Source organism: Pteronotus mesoamericanus, unplaced genomic scaffold, assembly GCF_021234165.1.
Source record: "Pteronotus mesoamericanus isolate MK-2021 breed Mesoamerican mustached bat unplaced genomic scaffold, CSHL_Meso_final contig_74, whole genome shotgun sequence".
In the NCBI taxonomy this organism is placed as follows: domain Eukaryota; kingdom Metazoa; phylum Chordata; class Mammalia; order Chiroptera; family Mormoopidae; genus Pteronotus; species Pteronotus mesoamericanus.
In genome coordinates this window covers 4,346,378-4,369,009 of record NW_026555247.1, presented here as the reverse complement: position 1 = coordinate 4,369,009, position 22,632 = coordinate 4,346,378, and the positions used below count along the sequence as shown (strand labels likewise).

Sequence of the window (22,632 nt, the reverse complement as noted above, 5' to 3'; positions counted from 1 at the left end):
AATAAAATGGGGTGTAGAGGAAGCCTGGAGCTGCACACTGGGGCCAGCCTAGCCACAAGCACCCATACTGGCCCTGCCCCCTGGTGCCAGGGAGGGCACAGGCTTACCATTGGCCTCAGGCGCTGTGGTCGGCTCGTTCTGCAGGGCCAGGGGCACTGCTGCTCCTGATGGGCCTGGGGGGCCTGGAGGGCCCTTGGGGCCAGGCATACCTGGCACCCCGGGCAAGCCTGGCAGCCCCCGTGGTCCAGGCACCCCGGGCTCCCCCACGGTGCCCTGTAGTCCCTGGAAGCCGGGAGGGCCCTGGGGGCCAGGAAGTCCGTCCTTGCCTGGGGGGCCTGGGGGACCTGGGTCCCCACTGGGACCCTGAGGGCCAGGCTTCCCGGGGGACCCACGGGAGCCTTTGGCACCCTGAGAGCCTTTGGAGCCTTTGCCGCCTCGCTCTCCGGGGGGGCCAACCGGCCCAACTGGGCCCCTCTCACCGGTGGGGCCAGGCGGCCCAGGCTCCCCCTTCTCTCCTTTCTGTCCCTTGTTGCCAGTGGGTCCAGGGAGGCCCTGTTGTCCTCTGTCACCTTTTGGACCCCTGGGGCCAGGAGGACCTAAAACATAATAGAAACGATACAACATGAAATCCATTGTGAGTAATAGTTAAAAATTTATCTTCTTCTAAAACTTTCAGTTTAAAAACATCTAGACATGCCAGATATATACAGTAAGGCTTGCTTATTGTTTTACCATGCTACTATTGACAGTATTTTTCTGTTTAACAAAAAATGTTTCTTCACTGAGTTCACCCCTCCTGCTCCAAGCATTTAAAATATATCTGAAGGGCATACAACTTTCTAGTATCCACTGATGTTTTAGAGGAAGGGACAACTTCATGTTGACATTGCAGCAGCATGGCTCAGACCACTGACTTGGGGTCTCCTACTCAATCAGGACCATTTTGTCTCCAGCAAAAATGGTGCAGTTGGGATCAAGATTCCCTCCTACTTACTTCCTCTTTTTTCCCACTTATTTGACATTTATTATTTGTTTTTATTCTATTTTATTTTTTTCCATTACCATTTATCTCTCCATACCCTCTTCCACCTCTACTCAACCCCTGCAATCACCACACTGTTGTCTGTGTTCATGAGTTCTTTTTTTTTTCTTTTTTGCTCCATCCCTCTACATTCCAACCCCTCTCCCTAGCTGTCAGCCTGCTCTTTATCTACGAGTCTTAACGACCTGCTATATGACAAGCACCATATAAGGTATTGTGTGATACCTAAGAGTTGAATTATACTGGAAAAAAAAAAAGCAGTGAAGTGGTGAGAGGCACTGCCCTGCAGACCACACCAGAGAGGCCTTTTCCTCTCTGTTACATCCTACCTGGCATTCCTGTTCCTTCTACCAGTGCTGTGGGGACACTACTGTCTTTAGGGCTGAGCCTTGTTCATCATCCATGCGACAAGGTCAGAGTGACAGGAGGTCTTGGTGGGAAAGTGCTCTCCGGGCCAGAACTGGGGAGGAATAGTTTCACTTTTCCAGTTTGTTAGTCTAATAATGCAAGTAGGGAAGGTGGGCTAGTGGGGAAAAATAGGTGGACCATTGAATTGGCAGGGGAGGAAAAAAAGACACCATTTTCCACCAAAAGAAATAGCAGTTCTCCCTGAAAAAGGCAGGGGGCAGGGTGGAGAGGCAAATATCTGCTCATCTCTGTTCATCCCATAAAGCAGATCACTTAATAGGACTGTTTTAAGTTCTCAAGGCTGACAGGGAACTTCACACAAACATACCACAATCAGGTTCTGTATGGTGAATGACAGTTTTCGAGATACTTTCACATCCTTTATGTCACCCTTACCTTTGTCTATGACATATTACTCCCTCAGCACATTTGAGGACACTCAGGGCCTGAGATGTGAAGCTCTTTGTTCAAAGCAAGATTACTTAGCTCCTCAGGACAGAGATACCTGTGACCTGAGGAGGCCCATTTAAGTAGCTAAGCTATTCACCTAGTGAGGTATGACATGGGCAACCCCAATCAACTAGTGGAGCTGGGACAGGAATTCAGATCTTCTCATGTTGAAATAAGTGTTCTCAAATATTCTCTCCAGAACGTTAGAGTTTCTGAGACCTCACTACTCTACATGAAGGAGTAAGAGAGGCCCACACCCTTTCTTTGTACAGAAGCAGAAAGCCTTTCAGGCTGTAAGGGTGGAGGTGCTGGGGACATGAAGGGTGGGTAGGCCTCCCCACCCTAAGTTTTCTCTGTCCCCTACACCACTACTCCCCCACCAGCTGTTCAGGGCAGAACTGCGAAGCAGCCCTTCCCACCTCTGTAGGGTGCCCTCTGCCCTGCTCCCACCCTAGGCCCTGATGGACAGCATGGTACCCTCATGCTGTCCGTGGCCCCGAGTCCAACCCACCCATTGCTGCTCTCCCTTAGCAGGCACCTGGGCGCTGCACTGAGCTTTCCTTATTTGAAGCTACCATGATGTCACTCACGGATTTAGTGGCAGGACCCTCTGCCAAGCTGTAAGAGTTTTTACAGGACCCTAGCCTAATGGCTAGGACGAGCTTCAGTGCATTCCTTTTAGGATTTTCTGCTCCATAAGTGGGAGACTTTAGGACTTTGGGATGAAGCACCCTCTCCTTTAACTCAACTCATTGGCTTCTGCCCACCTGCTCCAGTTGCCCCCTCCTTATCACCAGCTCTTCTAGGATCTGGGTCCATATTTCCATCTTATAGTCGGATGGTCCATCGTCCCTGGGATGTCCTGCAAGCACCCCAACTTGGCATGTTTAAGTCCACCTTCCATTATTTCTTATCATACTACATCACCACAAGTGTCTCTTTCTTCCTATTACTCAGCAGGACCCTAGTGTGGGTGTTCTCTTTCTCTCTCACTCCTGTCCTTCTGTCTTTTTGGTAAATTTTTATGGTCACCACTCAATTACCCTTCCTACCTCTAATTCCTGTCCATTTATTTATTCCACTCTGCATTTTCCCATATCTGTCTGCCTTACACACAGTTCTGATCTCCAGTTGGTCCAGCATATTCAGCCCCTACTTGATCATCTGGTATCAAAGGCTTTCACGACCTGGTCTCACTGTTTAGTCCATCTCGTTGCGGGACATTTGCACTCTTCTCTTCTCTTAGAATTTCCTTTGCCTATAGGCCTCTGGAAAATTCATGTTCACCCACCATGTAATCCTCCCAGGCCACTCCAGATGGAAGTTTTTTCTCCTTGAGTGTTGATCAAATCAATGCACATTACAGGTCAAGATGCCCAGGGCACTACTGCCAACATTTTGGGCCTCAGGAGGGATGAGAAGGGAGAGATTTTTGGGGAATGGTTACTGGCCTGGTGTCATTTATTCTAAGAGATACAGCTCCATTCAATCTACATGTCGGATTGATCCTGCCTGCCACTGTAGAATGAATGAGCATGGGGACATCTGTCTTTTTTGACTCTACTCACACTTAAAAATTGATCCAGATGTCTCCTCATCCTCAATCACAGCATTTTTTTTTTTTCTGTTTAAACCCAAGGAGGCTCATTTAAGTAGGCTAGGGCATTTAGTAAAGATTGAGAAGGTGGGTTTTCACTGCTGGATCTAGCTCCTTTAAAAACAAAACTTAGGCCCTGGCTGGGTAGCTTAGTTGGTAAGAGCATTGCCCCAATACGCCAAGGCTGCAGGACTGATCCCGCGTCAGGGCACATACAAAAATCAACCAATGAGGAGGAGAATCAAGATGGCGGTAGAGTGAGTGGAAATCACACTGACCTCCTCCCAGGACAAACCTGGAGTTACAACTAAATTGTGGGGAAATCACCTGGAACAAACAACTGAACAAGAGCGAGAGAGGAGCCTTGTAACCTCAGAGACAGAAGAATTGGCTTTAGCACAATCTAATTGGTAGGGAGTGCAGTACAGACCTGAGAAGGTGGGTGGGGAGCCCATGAGTGGCAGCACCAGAAGGATATTGAAACGGCCGGTTGGATCCCCCTGAAAAGAGTGGGGTCTAAACCAAAAGTGGGGATCTCTAGCCCACAACACCAGAACCCAAAATGTACACAGAAAACAGCCAGCTGTGAAAAGCAGCAGGGTTGCTCTCTGCCAGAGACAGGTGACTGAAGATGCAAAGAACTGTTTAAAGGGCCAACACAAATTTTCATTTGCAGCCACTTACCCTGGTCTCCGGCAAAGGCGGGGGCAGAGTGGGCTAGAGACTCCTGAGGAGAGACTGGGGAAGGAGGCTTTGGGGAGAGAACTGAGAGAGTAGCTGGTGGGATCTCGGTGCTGACTCATCCCCCATATGGCAGCAGCAGCCATCTTGCTCAGGCACAGGCCACACCCCCTGAGCGGCACCAGCATCAAAGGACCCAATAGCCCCACGCCCAGGTGAAATTCCACCTCACCCTGTGCTGTCTAAGCTGCCTGCTGAATGCAGAGTGGCAGTCCCAGACAGTAGATCCCTGGCTAAAGAGGGCATAGAGAGGGCTGGCAACACTTGAGGAGAGACTGGGGATGGAGGCTTTGGGGACAGAATGGAGAGAGTAGCCGGCGGGATCCCAGTGCGGACTCCTCTCCCATATGCAGCAGTGTGAGAGGACCCAACAAGGCTGCCCCTACTAGGGACTCTGCCCTGCCCTGAGCTGTCTAAGGCACCCTGCTGAGTGCAGAGTGAATAGATTAACAGCTGAAGGAGACAGCCACAGACAGTAGATTCCTGGAAGTCTCAAACAGACTGCCTAAGGTCAGACAGGGACAACATCTTGAGATCATTAGGGGCAGATCCGGAAAGTAAAAACAGCGGTCTCCAACCATAGAAGTTCACACCACTAAGTTAGGAAATCAAGACAGATCAACTTAAGGAGAAGAAGCAAAAGAGAAGAGTCTCACAAATAATGGGAAGACAAAGAAATACGCCCCACTCAAAGGGAAAGGAGGAATCCCCAGAAAGAGAACTAAATGAAATAGAGGCAAGTAAACTATCACATATTGAGTTCCAAACAACAGTTCTAAGGAAGCTCAATGAGCTCAGTGAGCTCAGAGAGAATTACCAAAAACTACAGGGAAACTATGAGGAACTTACTGCAAACTATATCAGCATGAAAAAGGACATAGAAACTGTTAAGAAGAGACAATGGGAAATGAAGAATACGGTTTCTGAATTGAAGAACACAGTAGGAGGAACCAAAACCAGGCTAGATGAAGCTGAGGACCGAATCAGCGAGCTGGAGGACAAGGTAGAAAAAAGCTCCCAGAAAGAGCAAGAAAATGAGAAAAGACTCAGAAAGAATGAAGAGGCATTTAGGGAAATGCAGGACAACCTGAAACGTAATAATATCCGTATAATAGGGATACCAGAAGGAGACGAGGATGAGGAAGGGAGAGAACCTGTTTGAAAAAGTAATGATGGAAAACTTCCATAATTGGAGGAGAGAAAAAGTGACACAAGTCCAGGAAGCACAGAGGGTCCCACTCAAGATGAACCCAAAGAGGCCCACTCCAAGACACATCATCATTAAAATGTCAAATATCAAAGACAAACAATCCTAAAGCAAGAGAGAAAGAGGTAGTAACACATAAGGGAGCCCCAATACTGCTAGCAGCTGACTTCTCAACAGAAACACTGCAAGCCAGAAGGGAATGGCAAGAACTATTCCAAGTTGTGAAAAGCAAAGGCCTGCAACCAAGACTGCTCTCAATTGAGGCCAGCAAGGCTCTCAATTAAAATGGAAGGCAAAATAAGGGGTTTCCCAGACAAAAGAAGGCTAAAAGAATACACATCCACCAAACCAGCACTGCAAAATATGCTAAAGGAACTGCTTTAAGATGAAGAAAGTTTCTATGAATACCCCGTTCCTTTCAGAATTGCCAATACTTGATATTACCAATATTTTTAATACTCATTAATCTGATTGTGACAATGATGTTATTTTAATTGTTCCTTTACTATTTGTTGAAACTAAACCTGTTTTATTATATTCGTTGCCTATTTCTATTATTTTTTTAAAAAAAAACTTTAAATACCTTTTGGTATTCTTCATCTATTTATTGATTAAAGGTTTGTAGAACTTTTTCCCTAAAAAAAACCAAAACCTATTAACCATGTTTTAGATGTGTTGCAAATACTTTTCTGTTCTATTCCTTGTCCTTTAACTTTTTTTATATCTATATTACTATATAGTTAAATGTTTAATATAGTCATATTGTCAATATTTACTTTATAGCTTCTGGGGTTGAATATTTTACTTCAGGTCGTGAAAAATATTAGTTCTATTTTCTTCTAAAACTCCTTAGATTCTACATATTGATTTTTAACTCACCTGAATATTTCTTGTATAATGTGTGAAATAGGGTTCTATATTTGTTTTATTTCAAGTAATAGTGGTCCATGTACCTTATTTGTTGAATAAGCCTTATTTTACCCATTATTTGAAATATCAACTTAATCATACATATAGCAATCAGATATATATGTTTGCCTCTAGAATGTTCATTATATTTCATTAATCTACTTGATTATTTCTGTGCTGGCGTCATGTTGGTTTAATTGCTGAGACTTTATAATTTTTAAATTTTTAAAAATATTTTATAATTAACTCTGACATTTAAAAAAATAAATAAAATCAATCTGCATTTAAGAAGGACAGAGAGAGAGAGATGGAACTTCTACCTTTTGCGACAACATGGATGGAACAGGAGAATATTAAGCTGACTGAAATAAGCCAGTTGATGAAAGACAATTACCATATGATCTCACCTATAACTGGACTCTATTCAACAAATTAAACTAATTAACAAAATAAACCACAGGTACAGGAACGTGGAGCAGACTGAAAGTGACCAGAGGGGAGGGAGAAAGAGGACAATGGTGGAAAGAAGGGGAAGGGACTAGACAAAGAACATGTATGAATGACCCATGGACATGGGCAACAGAGTGGGAACTGATTGTGGGGGTGGGGGTGGGGGTGGGATGGGTGTAGGGGGGTAAAGAGGGAAAAATTGAGACAGCTGTAATAGAATAAATGATTTATAAATTTTAAAAAAGCAAAACTGACAAGAAATTAAAATTTAAAAAAAGCTTATGAATATACACATATATATGCATACTAAAAATAAAGAATATTCTCTAAAATGTAAAAAACAAACAGTGGAACATGAAAAAAAATCAACCAATGAATGAATAAATAAATGGAACAACAAATTGATGTCTCTTTCTCTCTCTCTTTAAAAATCAATTAATGACAGTTTTTAAAAAAGTAACTTAGTTCCTTTGCGTAGTTAAGAAAACAGCGTCCTGGAGATTAACAGTGGGGAAGGTGGCACCTGTGTTTTCCAATGATGGACGCTGCATTACGGAAGAGTCTGGTGGAACAATACTGACAATAAGTCAAAACAAAACAAAACTCTAATTTACTTAGAGTAACAGCAAAAATAAAAGTAACCTATCTTCTCAACTACTTCTGTTTTATGTTCCATGGTTAGCCTTAAAAAACCCAAATAATGAAAAAGGTCTATTTCTAAACTCAAGTGCTTTAGAAATTTTTTATGCTTAATCTATGAGTTTTGCCAATAATTAGTGTTTCTTGTTCACTCACATCTGGGTGCTATACTTGCACGTTATGGAAAATTAGTTTACCTGCACGAATGAAATAGTGACTGTTCAGAGGCTTGAATCCCTGATCTGACAGACCAATATGGCAGGGAGCTGTATTTCTTTCAGCACACCTTCCTCTGGTTTCCGACAGAATCCCAAGGACACATAACTCTCTTCCTCTCCTGACATGAAACCAAGACCTCCCTTACCTGGGTGACAGCTTTTCATTAATCTTCATTTGTTTCTGGGGGAGGGCAGTTTATGGTGTTCTGCTATTTCCCTCTGAACTGAAAGTGCTTCTTGAACGTCTCCACTCACTCCACACAGAAGTTGTGGCTTATTTTAAGAAGAGCAAAAAACACGTATCCCATAGTCAACAGATGCTAATTTCCAGATCTTGTGAAGGGAATAGATAATGGGAGAAGATACAAGTTTTTGCCTTTCATAAAGGTTTAACATCATTCTTGTGATGGATTTCCTAGCTGGGTTAGCATAAAAAAACCAGTTTTTTCATATGAAGCACTATATCCATCACAAATAGGTTGTCTAAGATAAGGCTTAATATTTATGGCTGTGGATAAAATCCTAGCATGAACATGGTTACCAGCGTCTTCATCAACAGCTGCCCCAGCCTTGGGAAACCCATCGGGAAGCTAGAGCAGGAAGCTGGCTCTCTGCCTTCAGATGCTGGGCCAGGTGGGCCATACATAAGGGGGTTCAACCAGTCACAGACTTTCCTCGTTAAGACAATACTTTGCTCATTAAAACTTAAACATTTGATATTTCTTTTAGAAAAATCACTGAGAAGAAGAGCTAAAACCATGTTAAAAGTCAGCAATGGATCCCCATAAAAGGTGGATTATTAATGCCAGGCGTTTATCTTCCTCTAGGACCTAGGGCACTAGTATCATTTTATTAGCATCTGGATGATCCCAGGCTTTCGGGTATTACTTGAATCTTTTATTAGGTGGCTGTTGAAGTGAAAATAAAATGAAAAAATATAAGCTACCTTTACTGCCTTAAAAATGAAAACACTGGGATAAATGATGTGGGAGAATTTATGAGCTTGTGCAGTAACAACTTGAATTCAGTGTTGAGAGAACAGTTATGTTACCTGTGGAGGCACATGTGATGCCCATACAGAAGCAAATTTGAGATTTGCTTTCAAGGCCAAGTGGCAGGCTTCCTGCTCAGCATCTGAAATGCCAGGATACCCACGTTGCTGATAAAGCCATCACAAGTTCCAGAAATGCCTGAATATGAACTCTGAGCAGCCCATGTTTGTACTGCCAACAAAACCTCCTTGTATTCTCCAAACTCCAGAGCTAGGAGCCTGGAACATGCAAATCCTCTAACCAAGCAGTTCAAAGAGGACGAAAGACTTTAAATCGCTGTGCTGTTTCTGCTTTGGCAACCAAACTGCGGTCCTTGAAAAGGGCCCAGACCTGTGTCCTACCCCTGAGATAACTTTCCAATTTGTTTTCCAGCAAGACTGCTGGTGCTTAACAGACGGTAGAGAAACTGCTTTTATTCTCAGTGCCATCCAAAATCTTGGAGACTTGATTTTAGAACCATGAGTGGTAAGGTTGGAAGGACAGAGAAAAAGAGTAATATAACCTGGAGTATTTTTCTTCTCTAAAAATCCACTTTGACTGCAATTAAATTAATTTTTTTAAAGATTTTATTTTTATCATTTTTTAGAGAGAGGGGAAGGGAGGGAGAAAGAGAGGGAGAGAAACATCAGTGCGTGGTTGCCTCTCACATGCCCCCTACAATCTGGCCTGCAACCCAGGCATGTGCCCTAGACTGGGAATCAAACCAGAGACCCTTTGGTTCGCAGACCACCACTCAATCCACTGAGCCACACCATCCAGGACACAGTTAATTAAATTAATTAAACGTTTATTAAACACCTACAACATGAAAAAGATTGTTTCACTGAGGTGAAAAGGAATGTACAAGTTAAAAGGAAATTTAATAGATATTATTTGGCAATCATTCTAAAGCATAATTTGATTCTTGACCTCATTTTTAGACAGGCTTCTGGAAAGCTGAAGAAACTCCCTGTTTATAAAGGAGGGATATTTAAACCACTGTTTCTCGCCAACTGGCCAGTCTGCTTCTATGCCTTCAAATACCTGTTCTCCAGGTTCCTCACATAAGCAGTCTGTTTTGAAGAAGTGTATCAAGAGGGTATGGGGTCAGCAATGACAGAAGCTGAGGCCCCCTGCCTGATCCACTTTGCTTTGTCCCCTGTCCTGCTTTTTCCTCTGTCCTTTCAGCCTTCCTGTGCATCTTTCAAGGTCCATGTCAAATGTCAATCCCTTCCTGAAGCCTTAACCAACTGCTCTCCTGCAAATAAACTCTCTTGTATCTCCCTGAATACGTCATCTGTTCTGAGTCATCACAGGGTAGCAGGGTGCCATTGGAGGCATGAGTTCGGGAACTAGACAGAGCTGACTTTACCACAGTCTGCCATTTACTAGATCCTTACCTTGGGTCAGTTACTCAGGCTCTCTGTGCCTCAGTTCCCTCCCCTGCAATGGGGGCTGCTGATAGTTCTTACCTTAAAGAGATGCAACACTGAAAACAGACAATTTATCCAAGTGCTCAGCAGCATGGTTGACATATCGCAGACACTCAATAAATGTGGATTAAAAAATGAGTGAAAGCTAGCTGTTGGCGACACTTGAGACTAATTCTAGGGCTGGGTACCAGGAAGCCAGCAGTAAGTACTTTTGACCCAAATCCATCTTAACCCTGCCTGTATAATTTTATTCCTTGTGTGCATAAAGCTGTTGTTTTCTACCGTGATGTACTGGCTGGTGCTACAGTAGAGGACAATCTTGGATAGGAACTGAACTTGGGTATAAATATTAGTTACCCCCTGACAGGCTGCACTAAGTGCTTTTTTCTTTCTTTCTTTTCTTTCTTTCTTTCTTTCTTTTCTTTCTTTCTTTCTTTCTTTCTTTCTTTCTTTCTTTCTTTCTTTCTTTCTTTCTCTCTTTCTTTCTTTCTTTCTCTCTCTCTCTCTCTCTCTCTCTCTTTCTTTCTTTCTTTTACATTATCTCATTTAGTCCTCATGACTCTAAAAGAGTAGACACAGATGGGGAAACAGAAGCACAGAGAGGATGAGGAACTTGGTGCTCGTATCCAGGTCTATCCAATTCCGGAGTTCTTGTTCTCACCCACTAAATCCCATGCCTCTCTCAAAAGATTAAAGAAACCCTCTGATAGTACTAGGAGAATGCAACTTACACTCTCCCTAGGTTTCAGAGGAATAGCTCAGGATGTGAGGTGAGCTTCCCACCCAAGAGTGTGCATTATGAGGGATGAAGTCTTCTAGGTACGTAATTAGGGTAAAAGTCTTTACATTATTTATAACAAAACAACAAAAGAAGTAAGGCTTTCTTAAACAAGGTTTTCGGTTCATGGATACCGAAATAATTGTCAAGATTCAATATGTGATTTAATATCTATGTCTACATTATCATCTAGTTTTCATGTAATAAGTGAGCTTAAGCTTCCACTTCTTAATGAGGCTAATTTCTCATATGGCTGAATTGTATCATGAGCATTAGGATTCTTCAAGGGCAAGTCACCGCAAATTTTCCGGAAAGCATCACAGTATTTCAAATCATGCAGAGGCAAGCCCAACATAAGTCAATGTTAATCCAGCCTGGCTCCATCCTGCTTGATCCCATCTTTTGCTCATTCTCAGGGACTAGATCTGCTTGGAAAGAAAGAGGAAAAGTGCTAGGGATGAAGTGTGGAAGGAAACACTTGTATTCAGAATGGAGTTCTTTTTCCAGTCTCTGGTTCTCTGGGAATACCTGGTGGGCATTTCTGTTCTAGAGCAAGGTGAACAGATTGAATAGCAGGGGGGTTGCTTGGCTGGATTGAGAAGTGTCTCAGGTCAACTCACAGAAAGTGCAGATAATGATAATACCAAGGATATAGGTAATACGAGAAAGCATATGTGAAAAACAAAATATTCAGAAACCAAGCTCTGAGGTATTTCAGAATCACTGAATCAGAAACCTCACTTTTTAAAAAATCCTTACCCAAGGACATTTTTTTTCATTGCTTTTAGAGAGAGGGGCTACGGGAAAGGGAGGAAGGGAGGGAGGGGAAGAGAGAGAGAGACAGCTAGACAAACACTGATGTGAGAGAGGAACATCGACTGATGGCCTTCCTGCACACATGTGACAGGAGATGGAACCCACAACCTTTCAGTCTATGGGGTGACGCTTTAACCCAACCGAGCCACACCGGGCAGGGCAGAAACTTCATCCTAATAATAGTCATCGCCAACTTAACATGTCTAAATGGATCTCTCTCTCTCTCTCTCTCTCTTTTTTTTTTTTGTACCTCCTGGGTCTGTACCACCATCTACCTGGTTGCTCAAGCTGAAAACAGAGGAGACATCCTATCCTCCTTTCCCCTTACTCCTCACAGGTAATCCAGCCTTGTCTAGCCATATGCACCAGCCTCTAACCCTGTGATCAATTTCTGTCCACACTGCCTCAACCCCTATAATATATAAGTGTTTCTTGGCTGTTCCTTTGGACTTGGGGCACTGTGGGTAGGGAATTTCAGGGCCCAGCACCAAAGAGTGTCAAGAATGGGCTAATGTGGGCTCTGAACACTCACAGCCCCTTGAGCCAGTTAGGGCCTTCTATAGCAGGGCCCTGTTATCTGGAGGAGGGAAGGGCTGCCCTTGAGTCTACCTCCAAGTTTCCTCTGGAATGAGGAGACCTGCATCTTTCATCTCCACTTCTGCCATCTCACTCCAGGTCACCCATATGTGGTCCCCTACTTTGCCCCTAGCCTTATAACAAACTTTTAAAACTAAAAATCACCTTTAGTTGCCACCATCTTGCTTAAAACCTCTCCCTCACACTTAGAATGAATTCCCAACTCCCAATCACAGACTCCTGCAGGGGCATCCAGGGACAGGGAGCAGGGGCACGCATTTTCAGCAAATACCAATGGAGTTAGCAGCTTTGGCACCAGACAGCCTGGGCTCAGATCCTACTTAGCTCCTTACTATTTCTACAAATTTGAGCAAGTTCCTTGAACCTCTCTCTAAGCCTTAGTTTCCTCATCTATAAACTGGTGATGATTTTATAAGTATCTCCCTTATAGAATTGTCAAGATTCACTGGGATGGTTTGTGAAAAGAAGTCAGTGTACTCACACTAAATATTAGCTGATAGAAGTAATCAGGATAATGGAAACATTAATTAATTTAAAGCTAGGGTCTGACTCTTCAACTATGAGCTTTCATACATTTCCTTAGCTGACAAGTCATGCCATCTGTAAACTAAACATGTCAGAAATTTTCTTGTAGAAGACAAGGTAACAATTAAACTAATAGAATCATAAAACTATGAAATTTATAGTTAGAAAATATCCAGAATACCACGATAGGATTGTCTAACATATTGTTATTTCAAGAGACATTTAGAAAGCTCTTATTTTATGAGGTTGCACATCTGCTGAGATCTGCTCTCATTCTGAATTTAGGTTGAGAGTAGAAAAACAAATAGATCAAGCACTGAAGAATTTCCCTATCATTTGAAAGCCCACCTCTTATTCAGAATGTCTCCCACCACAATACTCCTGACTTGCAACTGTCCAGCCCCTCTAGATTTGAGTCACCTCCATTGCTCAGGGAAACCATTATATTTTCAGGCAATGCCAATTTTTATAAGGAATATTATATAAAACCAATACTTATCTTCCTTTAGTGAATACCTACTAGTCTTTGTTTCACTCTCTGGAGCTCCTCAGAAGTCATTTAAAATCTCTTCCACATGATAGTCTTTTACACTATTCAGACAGCTGCTCTGCTGCCCATTAGGCAATCTCTCCTACAGGTTCAAGTTTCCAGGTCCTTAAATCCTTCCTCCCAGCACATGGTTCCTTTTCTAAGGATCACATTAGCTTCTCTGGTACACATAATTAGTTGCTTACTATCAACTAAAACCCCTATGCTTTTCATGCATACTTCCTCTAAGCCACGCTCACCCATTAACATTTGTGTTTGGTCTTTTCCATCTACAAGCAGGACTTCGCACATGTTCCCTATCTCACTTTGTTGGCATTGCTTTACTGTTCCAGCCTCTCCAGATCATTTTGCATTATGATTCTATCATCCATTAGTTAGTGTATACAGTTTCATGTCACACAAGTATTGGATTACCAGGTCGTCCATATCCTCACGCTAGGCACCGACAATGCTGTTGAACAGGACCCTGCCATCTGCCATCCAGACCTGCCTCCGGGCGCACAGGGGCTCATTAACTACCATTCCCTATACTCATTCGCCAGTGTGGCAGACACCCCCTGGGTACCTCCAGTGACTCATGCCTTTGTGTAATCCCTCCCCATTGAATGCAGAACCTGTGACTTGCTTCTAATCAACAGGATATGGCAAAGGTGATGGGATGTCACTCCCTTGACCAGGATACATTATGTAAGACTCCACCTTAGCAGATGGGAGGGAACAGACTCTGTTGCCAGCTTTGAAGAAACTGCAATGTTTTGAGGTGGTCACATGGAATGTGGGTGGCCTCTAGGAGCTGAGGGCAGTCTCTGGCAGGCAGTTAAAAGGAAAACAGGAACCTCCATCTTACAGTCGCAAAGACAGAAATTCTGCCCAGAACCTGAGGGAGTGTGGAAATGGATCTCTCCCCAGGCAAGCCTTGTCTGAAAGTGTAGCCCCTGAACAAGAATGCAGCCTGGTGAGACCCTGAGGAAAAGACCCACAGGAAAAGACCCACATAACCAGAGACACCGAGATAAGAAATGGGTGCTATAAACTGTTCTATGCAGCACAGAAAACCAATACAACCAATAAATCCATCTAAATGTGCTATAATCCAGCAACTTTTTCTCCATCTTGTTCTTTTCCTTTTTTTTTTTTTTTGAGGTAGAAGAAGTGAGCCATGGAAGAAATGAGTTCAGGAAACAAGTTATAGAGGCAAAAGAAGGGCCCTTGGAGCTTAGGAGAGAGGCAAGGAAAACACACCTGGGGGAAGAGGGTAGGGAAAGGCACAGGCGTTCTCCATAGAGCCGTGCCTCTAGCTTGTTCTTAAGTGTGTCACTGTCAAATGCCTTGGTGAATCTGAGACACACTATTTTTCATTCTACTAAATTAGTCAATCTAGTAAGTCTGTTAATGTGAAGAAATGTTAGGTTCACCTGCCTTCTTAGTGATCTGGTTATGGTGATTGCTGCTTCCCTAAAAGCTCACAAATTATTCTCTTAATAATCTCTTCTCAAGCACTGGCTGGTGAGGCTCAGTGGATTGAGTGCTGGGCCTGTGAACCAAAGGGTCGCAGGTTTGATTCCCAGTCTATGGCACATGGCTGGGTTGCAGACCAGGTCCCCAGTAGGGGTCACATGAGAGGCAACTGGGCATTGATGTTTCTCTCACTCTCTTTCTCCCTCCCTTCTCCTCTCTAAAAGTAAATAAATAAATAGTCTTTAAAAAAATTGAAAAAAATCACCTCTTCTCAAATCTTTCTTGGGATGGCCATGCATTCATGTTCATGACACTTGGAAATAGGAATCTCTTAATGGTAACCACATGACCTAAAAGAATTAATCTTGCTTCCAAACAAGCCCAATTTAAAATGGTGTTGAAATAGCTAGGCACTGAGAAAATTCAAATTAACCAATCCTTTATCCAACAAATATTTAATGGAGCACCTTTGAGCACTGTCCCCAAGTTCTTAGTCACACCTCTTCCCAAGACATAGAACTCAATTCCACTCCCCCTTGAGTGTAGGTTGGACTGAGTCACTCATTTCTAAAGAACAGGATATGGTAGAAGTGATGGTATGTGACCTCTGAGGCTAGATGATAAAAAGCATTGTGGCTTTTTCTTGCTCTTTCTTTTGATTCACCTGCTCTGGAGGCAGCTAGCTACCATGTCGTGAGGACACTCAGTTTCACATGGTGAGGACCTCAGGCCTCCTGCCACGAGTCAAGCAAATAAGTGATCTTGGAAACATGTTCCCCAGGCCCAGTTAAAGCTTCAGACAACTGCAACCCTGGCCAAGATGTTGACTACAACCTCCTGAGAGATATTGAGCCAGAACCACCCAGCTAAGCTGCTTCTGAATTCTTGATCCTCAGAAACTATAGGAAAATAAATGTTCATTGTTTTAAATTGCCAGGTTTGGGTAATCTGTTATACAGCAGTTAGAAACTAATACAAACATACATTCAGAATTTTCACTCACCTTGTAGGATTGTAAAATTCTTGATGAGTTGACCATGCTTGGAGTCTACCAGCTTCATTTCTTCCATAATCACTGATAAGTTTGCTACTTCAGTGTCTAGTCTCGACCTCATCATATCCTGTTGCATCCTGAGAGAAACAGAATCCAAACGGATATTGGCCAGTGTGTTATTCAAGGAGGTCAGATCATCTGTGTGTTTGGTCAGGGTATCTGTGCAGGTGGTCCTGACTTCATTCAGATTGCTGGTCAGCGTCCGCAGGTGGTGGGCTGTATAACTGATGTTGCTAATGATGTTTACAATATCTGTCTCAAAGATCTGGAAGCGTTCCTCTAGCTGGCTGAACTTGATGGCTGTTCTGTTCTCCACGTCCTTGTGTACGTCCTGCAGGTCTTTCAGGTTTTGCTCATTGGCTTGTGAGGCTGTGGTGATGTTGTCCATCTGACCTGTGAATGAGCTGAGCTGGTTGTTCATATCCTCCAGGGTGTCATTATTGGCTTTGGCCAAGACAGAGTTAATGGCAGCCAGTGCCTGCAAGCTCTGGACTTTCTCCTTCAGCCAATCAGTGTCCTTCTTGGCTTGCAGGAAAACCTGCTGCAGATTTTGGAAGTCGTTCTTGATTCGTTGGATAGCCTGGCTCGTGTCATCCACAGACCGCTGCAGGTTAGTGATGAGGTTCCTCTGCTGCACCTGGGTAAGGTTCAGGTTGTTGAGGTTCATAATGACCACATTATGAGAATACATTTGGCTCTGCAGATTGCCCTGCAGCACGCTGGTATCTTGTTGCAGATTCGTGACATAGCCATTATATGCCTGGAGGGTTTTGTTTACAGTGCTGATGAAGAAAGAGTTGTTCTCCAAAGTTTCTTTCAGTTGACTCTGCCTGTCCACCAATGCATCCCCACTTGCCTGTAACTTTTCCAGCGTATCTTTGTTCTTGCTGGTCTTTTCTGTAATCTCACGAAGTTGTTGTCGAAGATCCAGAATGTCTGATCTGAAGGTGGAGAGCTCTGAATTGGTGCTTAGAGCCTTCTTCCCAGTTTGGTCCCCTGGAATAGGATATGTTTGTTACTTAGCTTGGTGGCATGGAGAAGTGTTCCAGTGAAGTCAAAAATCCCAAAGACTTAACTAGTATGTCCTGTATTTTAGATGTAAAATCTGTGCTATATGCAGACTGCTTTGCATTAGTAAAATCCACATATCTATTTTTAAATTAAATTTATTGGGGTGCATCAGTTAATAAAATTATATAGGTTTAAAGTGTAACCACATATATATTGAAACTGCATCCCGGGAAACAGGAAAGGGTGCTGAATACCAGGACTAACTTCTTTTCTCAAAGAAGGAATGAATATTTACCTGATTCTAGAGCAGCACCAGGCAGGGTATCAAGAAAGGAATAACCTATTGTTTGTTAAATTCACCAAAATTCCTTTTTAAAAAATGAAAACAAAAATCAATAGCTAGAATAGGCTATAATCACTTATTTTTAAAATTAATCTCTACAATTCTCCTATGCAGGTTAAAATAATTCAAATAAAAATTTACTGAGCATTTTATAAATGAGCTTTTAATAAATGGTATTTGTGGTACTCTTTGATCAGGATTGGTCTTCAGATTTTTTTTGGCACATAATAATGTTCTTGGGGGGATTCACCTCCAAAATTGGTTCTTATTTTTAAAATTAAAACCCTTTGAATTAAATCACAATGAAAGATTCAACACACAACACAAACATTTCATGTCCTTTTGGGTGAATGTGAGTTTATAGCAACACCATTCTAAAAAGCTGTGGTTGTTTATACAAAGTAGAGTGAGGAAATTCAACTTTGTGGTTCACTCTCAAACAGATTACCTAGTTTTTTCAGGTCACTCTCCACTGCTGTGAGCTTGTCATCATAGGTTTGGCGAGATGTCTCCATGCCACCTGTAACATTGTCCATTTTCTCTACAACTAAGATTTGAAGATCAATTCATTAATACATATACCTGCTCGAATTTTATTTTTCAGTTTCAACAAGAGATTATTTCATTACAGAACAAAGGAAACATTGAAACAAAGAGTATAAATGAAATGGGGAAAAACCATTCTTTCAGAAAAATAAATGAGTTAATTTTTACAAGTCGTAGTTTACTTGTAAGCTTGAGAAATGTATGATTTTAATTATTCTCATGCTTCATTATTGCTGTGGATGGTTTAGAAATTGAAACTAATTTGTGAGTTTTTATATACAGGGTCTGGCAGAAGTAACGCCTGCTTGAGTGTCATTGGTAGGGTAAAAATATGGGTGTAATAATTTACAGTTTTAATTTGAACATTTCACCTAAAATGTCATATGGTGTGCTTGAGTGTGATATTGTTGTTACAGAATTACATGGTTATGATTTTGTAATGAAAGATTTTGTACTAAAAAAGGGGGGTTATTTGTACTGGACCCTATATAATAGAAGTCCTTAACCTGTATTGTTTCCTATACAGATGGTCTCCAACTCTATGATGGTGCGAAAGTGATATGCATTCAGTAGAAACTGTTCTTCAATTTTTTTAATCCGAAGTTATATTTATTGATTTTATAGAGAGAGGAAGGGAGGGAAGGAGGGGGAAAGGGGGAGAGAGAGAGGGATACATTGATGTGAGAGAGACACAGATTGGTAGCCACGTGAATAGGCCCTGACCAAGGATCTAACATGCAACCTAGGTATATGCCCTGACTTGGAATTGAACCTATAACCTTTTGGTATATGGGACGATGCTCTAAACAACTGACCCACCTGGCCAGGGCTGTACCTAGAGTTTTGAATTTTGATCTTTCCTGGGCTAGCAATATGTGGTAAGATGCTCTCTTATGATGCCGCTACAGCCCCCAGTCAGCCACGTGATCACCAGGGTAAGCAACCAATACTCTACAGTGTATTAATTGTATTAGTTGGTTGTGCCCAACTATAGGCTGATGTAAGTGCTCTGAACACCTTTAAAGTAGGTTAGGTATATTAAGTACATTTCTGACTTTTGATGGGTTAATTGGGATATAAACTGACCATCGTAAGTCAAAGAGTATCTGTATTAATTTCTAAAGATAGAGTTACAACGCTGGGGTCATTTACAAAATTTCATTACTCATCACACTCCCAACCATCCCTGGCAGGTAGGACTCACATAGCAGGAGGTTTCATGGCAGACCTAGCTCAAGTGTATATACAAAGTCTTCGTAGGAGGGACACAAAATAAAGAGCTGGCTACTTTCTGTCTTGAGTTTCACCACTGAGGCCTGAAAATCTGCTTCTCCTTAGTGACAAGTAAATCTGTAGTTTATCAGTTCTCAATTAGAAGCCTAAATTTACAAAGAATACTTTAAAAAAGCATTCTCTTGATTACGCATGATAGGGAAAGTTAGTGATGAAGTGTTACGTAAAAGCTTCTGTTATTACTTATTCTCGGAAGGCAGTAATTCTCTATGGTTATGAACACAAGTTTATCTTTTTCAAATGTCTAATAAGAGTGTATTTATCCAAAAGTGACGTCTGTGAGGTCCAACCTCTAGCAACTTGGGATGAAATCTGACTGTCATTCTTGCTATAACAGCTTTTTAAAAATAATGACTTAATTTTTTTTAAGCATGACTATCTTTTGTATATTAATTGTGAGCCAATGGGTCTAATTTATTTTATTGATTGATTGTGATTTTGAGAGTATGTTTATTAAAGCTGGGACAGCTTAGGGTAGAGGAAGCAACAGGCGAGAGTCTAGGTGGAGCTGTGCTTTGATGCTCCAGCAGTGCTATAGGAACTCAGTGAGGCTGCTGTCAGCTCACCGAAAAGTCAGAGAACAGGGGGCCTTGGAGACCGGTTCAGATACCCGTTGCTCCCTAGTGCAAGTCCCGTGGGGACCCCTGGAGGTTAGGAGAGAAAAGTGAAGATGCAAGCCTGAGAGGGAAGAAAGGTGTGGGTGTGCGCCAGAGAGAGAACCCATGGGCCCAGTTCATGTTATTCATCAAGTGTCCCGCCCACACATGATTGTGTGGGAAGATTCTCCTCATTTCTATCAGGAAGTAGAAATATGGTCCTCTGTATCTGAAAGACCTAAAGTGAACCAGCTTGCTGGCTCCTGGCACCTTCCCTGGCGAAGCCTGTCATGCTCCCCCTTAAGCTTCTACAGTCTAGCCATAATGACATGTGTGCATTGCACCAAAATACTTTCTCATCCTAGCCTTTCCACATGTTCTTCTTTCTACCTAGAATGTTCTTCCCTGGCCTCTTCTCCAAGTTAAGACCTACTTCCTCCTGAGGACTCAGCTCTCACTTCTTATGGGAAGTCTTTGCTGAAATACATCTTGCAGAATTCTCTTGGCAAGTAGTCCCTTCTCTCTTACAGAACTTACTTCACTGCTGTCATGGCTTGTTTACTGTAAGATCCTCTAAGGCAGGAAAATTTGTATTCAGTTTTGTCTCCAGCTCTTAGCTCAATGTGTGGTACTTATAGGTGTTCAACACATATTTACTTATGCCGTTTACTTAAATAAATAAGACTCTGCCTGCTGACTGCTGAGGCCTGTGAAAAATTGGCTGAGCTAGAGGTCACGCAAACAAACATACAAACCACCCCAGACTGGGAAGCTCCAGCACTGGCAATGAGTATGACATATAGTTGAATAATTATTGTTTTTTAAAAAAATGACTACATAGACAAAGAGGTATAGTTATGATAATCTGCACCTTAGGGTTGTTGCATGGGCATGCGTAGTCCTAATCCCTGGAAACTCCAAAGAACAAAATGTTTCATCTGCATTTTAGCAAAACTAAACTTTTAAAAAATAAAATAGAGAGTGTTTATAAGTTTAGGTTCAGTTCTGACCCTCAAATCAAAACATATGCCTCCGTTTGTCCTCAAACCACACACAGGATCTTAAGTCCTGCCTTTTTTTTTTTTCTTTTTCCTGGAAGCCAAAGAAAACTCTAAATATGCTGACAGTCATTTTCTATGCTTTCCAATTTTTCTTCCATTTTAGTTTAAAAAACATAGAACTGTCATAGACAGATAATTCAGATTTCCATAGAATAAAAGGAATAAATCCATTCATTTAAAAAAAAAAAAAACCCTGTTAATTTTCTCTGGTGCAGCAAGGAAATGATTTGCCCTGCCCAGGAGTGCTAATGAATTGGTTCCATGCCTTGGGGCACATGTCTGTGTTTAAAAATGGGATCTGGGTATAAAGCTACAATCTTTAGAGCTGCAAAGCTGGCAGCTTGCTTCTGCATAAAAACACTATGCTGGTGGAGGCGCAGAACCCACTTGCACAGAGCATTTTCATTTGTTTTTACTCTTCACATACTGCCGCAAATTCTAAGAATGGCAGAACCATCCTTTCTTACCCTAGAAGTTTCCAGTCTGTAGAATTCAGTTTGTAAATTGTTTTCATATGGGAAAAACAAACATGAAACACAGAAGAATTACTAGCAGTCTGATTTTTTATGGGCTCCCCTTTATTGGAGATTGTTTCTTGACAGAGAACTTTTCCTCAGAATATCAGTGCCTTAGGTATTATATCTGAAGAGCTGTCCCTCTTCAAGTACCCAAAGCCTAATTCTCTAGGATAATCTGACAATAATAATACCTTTTCTACAAAGGGACCTGGGTATAATCCCTTGGCCTGGGCCACTCACCTCCTCCCTCCCTTGTCTTGATGTCACCCATCTTTTAAGATGCACTCCAAATCTCATCGCCCCATTGTGCTAAGCCTTCCCTGGTAATTTGATTTCCATACCATACCAACTGAACTTTTATCTGAATGGCAGTAACAACAGCCTCTATTTATGGAGTACCTACTCTTTGCAAAATGCACTGCACCATCGCTGCAGCTAATCCTTACAACTATTTTACAGATGAAGAAATTGAGGTTCAGAGATGTTCAGCATCTTGCCCAGAGTCACACAGCTTGTAAGTGACTAAGTGGCCAAAAGATCTAACTCCATAGCCCATACTCTAAGTCCATTGTCTCTCATTTACTATTTCTTTTTGCTAAATAAGGTTTTCTCTAATAAAAATCTCTTGAGGGTAGGGATTATGTATTGTTTGTCTTCTCTTTACAGTCATCATCCTCAGATGTTTACTAAGCACCTGCAAGTATGTGACATAGTGTGAGACATTGAGAACAAAAGCTCATGGCCCAGTCTTTGAGGGGAAGAAACAAAAGCAGAGCACAGAGCTCCTTCCTGGTGCTCACGGATGTCTATACCAGATTGATTGTGGTACTCAAGGGAAACACACCCCCTCATTGGTACCTGGGACTTCCTGGTGATACCAACTGTACTCCCCTGGAATACAATAAAGACATTTATACTTTGAACACTGTTTTTGATTTTCATTACAAAAATACAGAAGATCGGATTGCAGGGTCTCTAACAACAGCTACACACTGCTATTTGTGCACATGTTGAAAGTCTACTTTGCCATTCCTCCTTTGGCAGAGCTTAGCAGCAAGGCAGACATTCTATGACTAGAAATGCTGAGTTAAAGGAGACCCTTACTGAGAAAGATTCAGATTTCTGTTTTTCTGCTTTATCCTAGTTACCTTAAGATGGATGTCTTCTGGGCAGAACAATTGAGTAGAATTTTCCTATTCAGGGAATGTTCTGGAGGAAACATGACCTATCAAACTTAAGAGATGGCTTCTGCCATCAAAGCTCCATTGATGGATGATACAAAGCCCAGGGCAGAGGATGCACCAAGCTGTAACTGTCCAAGAACATGCTTTCTGTAAAGCAGCTGATGAGCCTCATGATCA

The 22,632-nt window shown here is 42.2% G+C and overlaps 1 protein-coding gene across 1 annotated transcript in view; it reads right to left on the bottom strand.

Annotated features, from left to right (window-relative positions):
• COLEC12 (collectin subfamily member 12) overlaps positions 1 to 22,632 on the bottom strand; it is a 199,174-nt gene that overhangs the window by 20,173 nt on the left and 156,369 nt on the right. The window contains exons 4-6 of the mRNA XM_054583425.1: positions 17,706 to 17,804; positions 15,853 to 16,899; positions 108 to 596 (exon numbers count right to left, since the gene is read on the bottom strand). Coding sequence (XP_054439400.1) covers positions 108 to 596; positions 15,853 to 16,899; positions 17,706 to 17,804 — 1,635 coding nt within the window. The remainder of the gene's footprint in view (positions 1 to 107; positions 597 to 15,852; positions 16,900 to 17,705; positions 17,805 to 22,632) is intronic.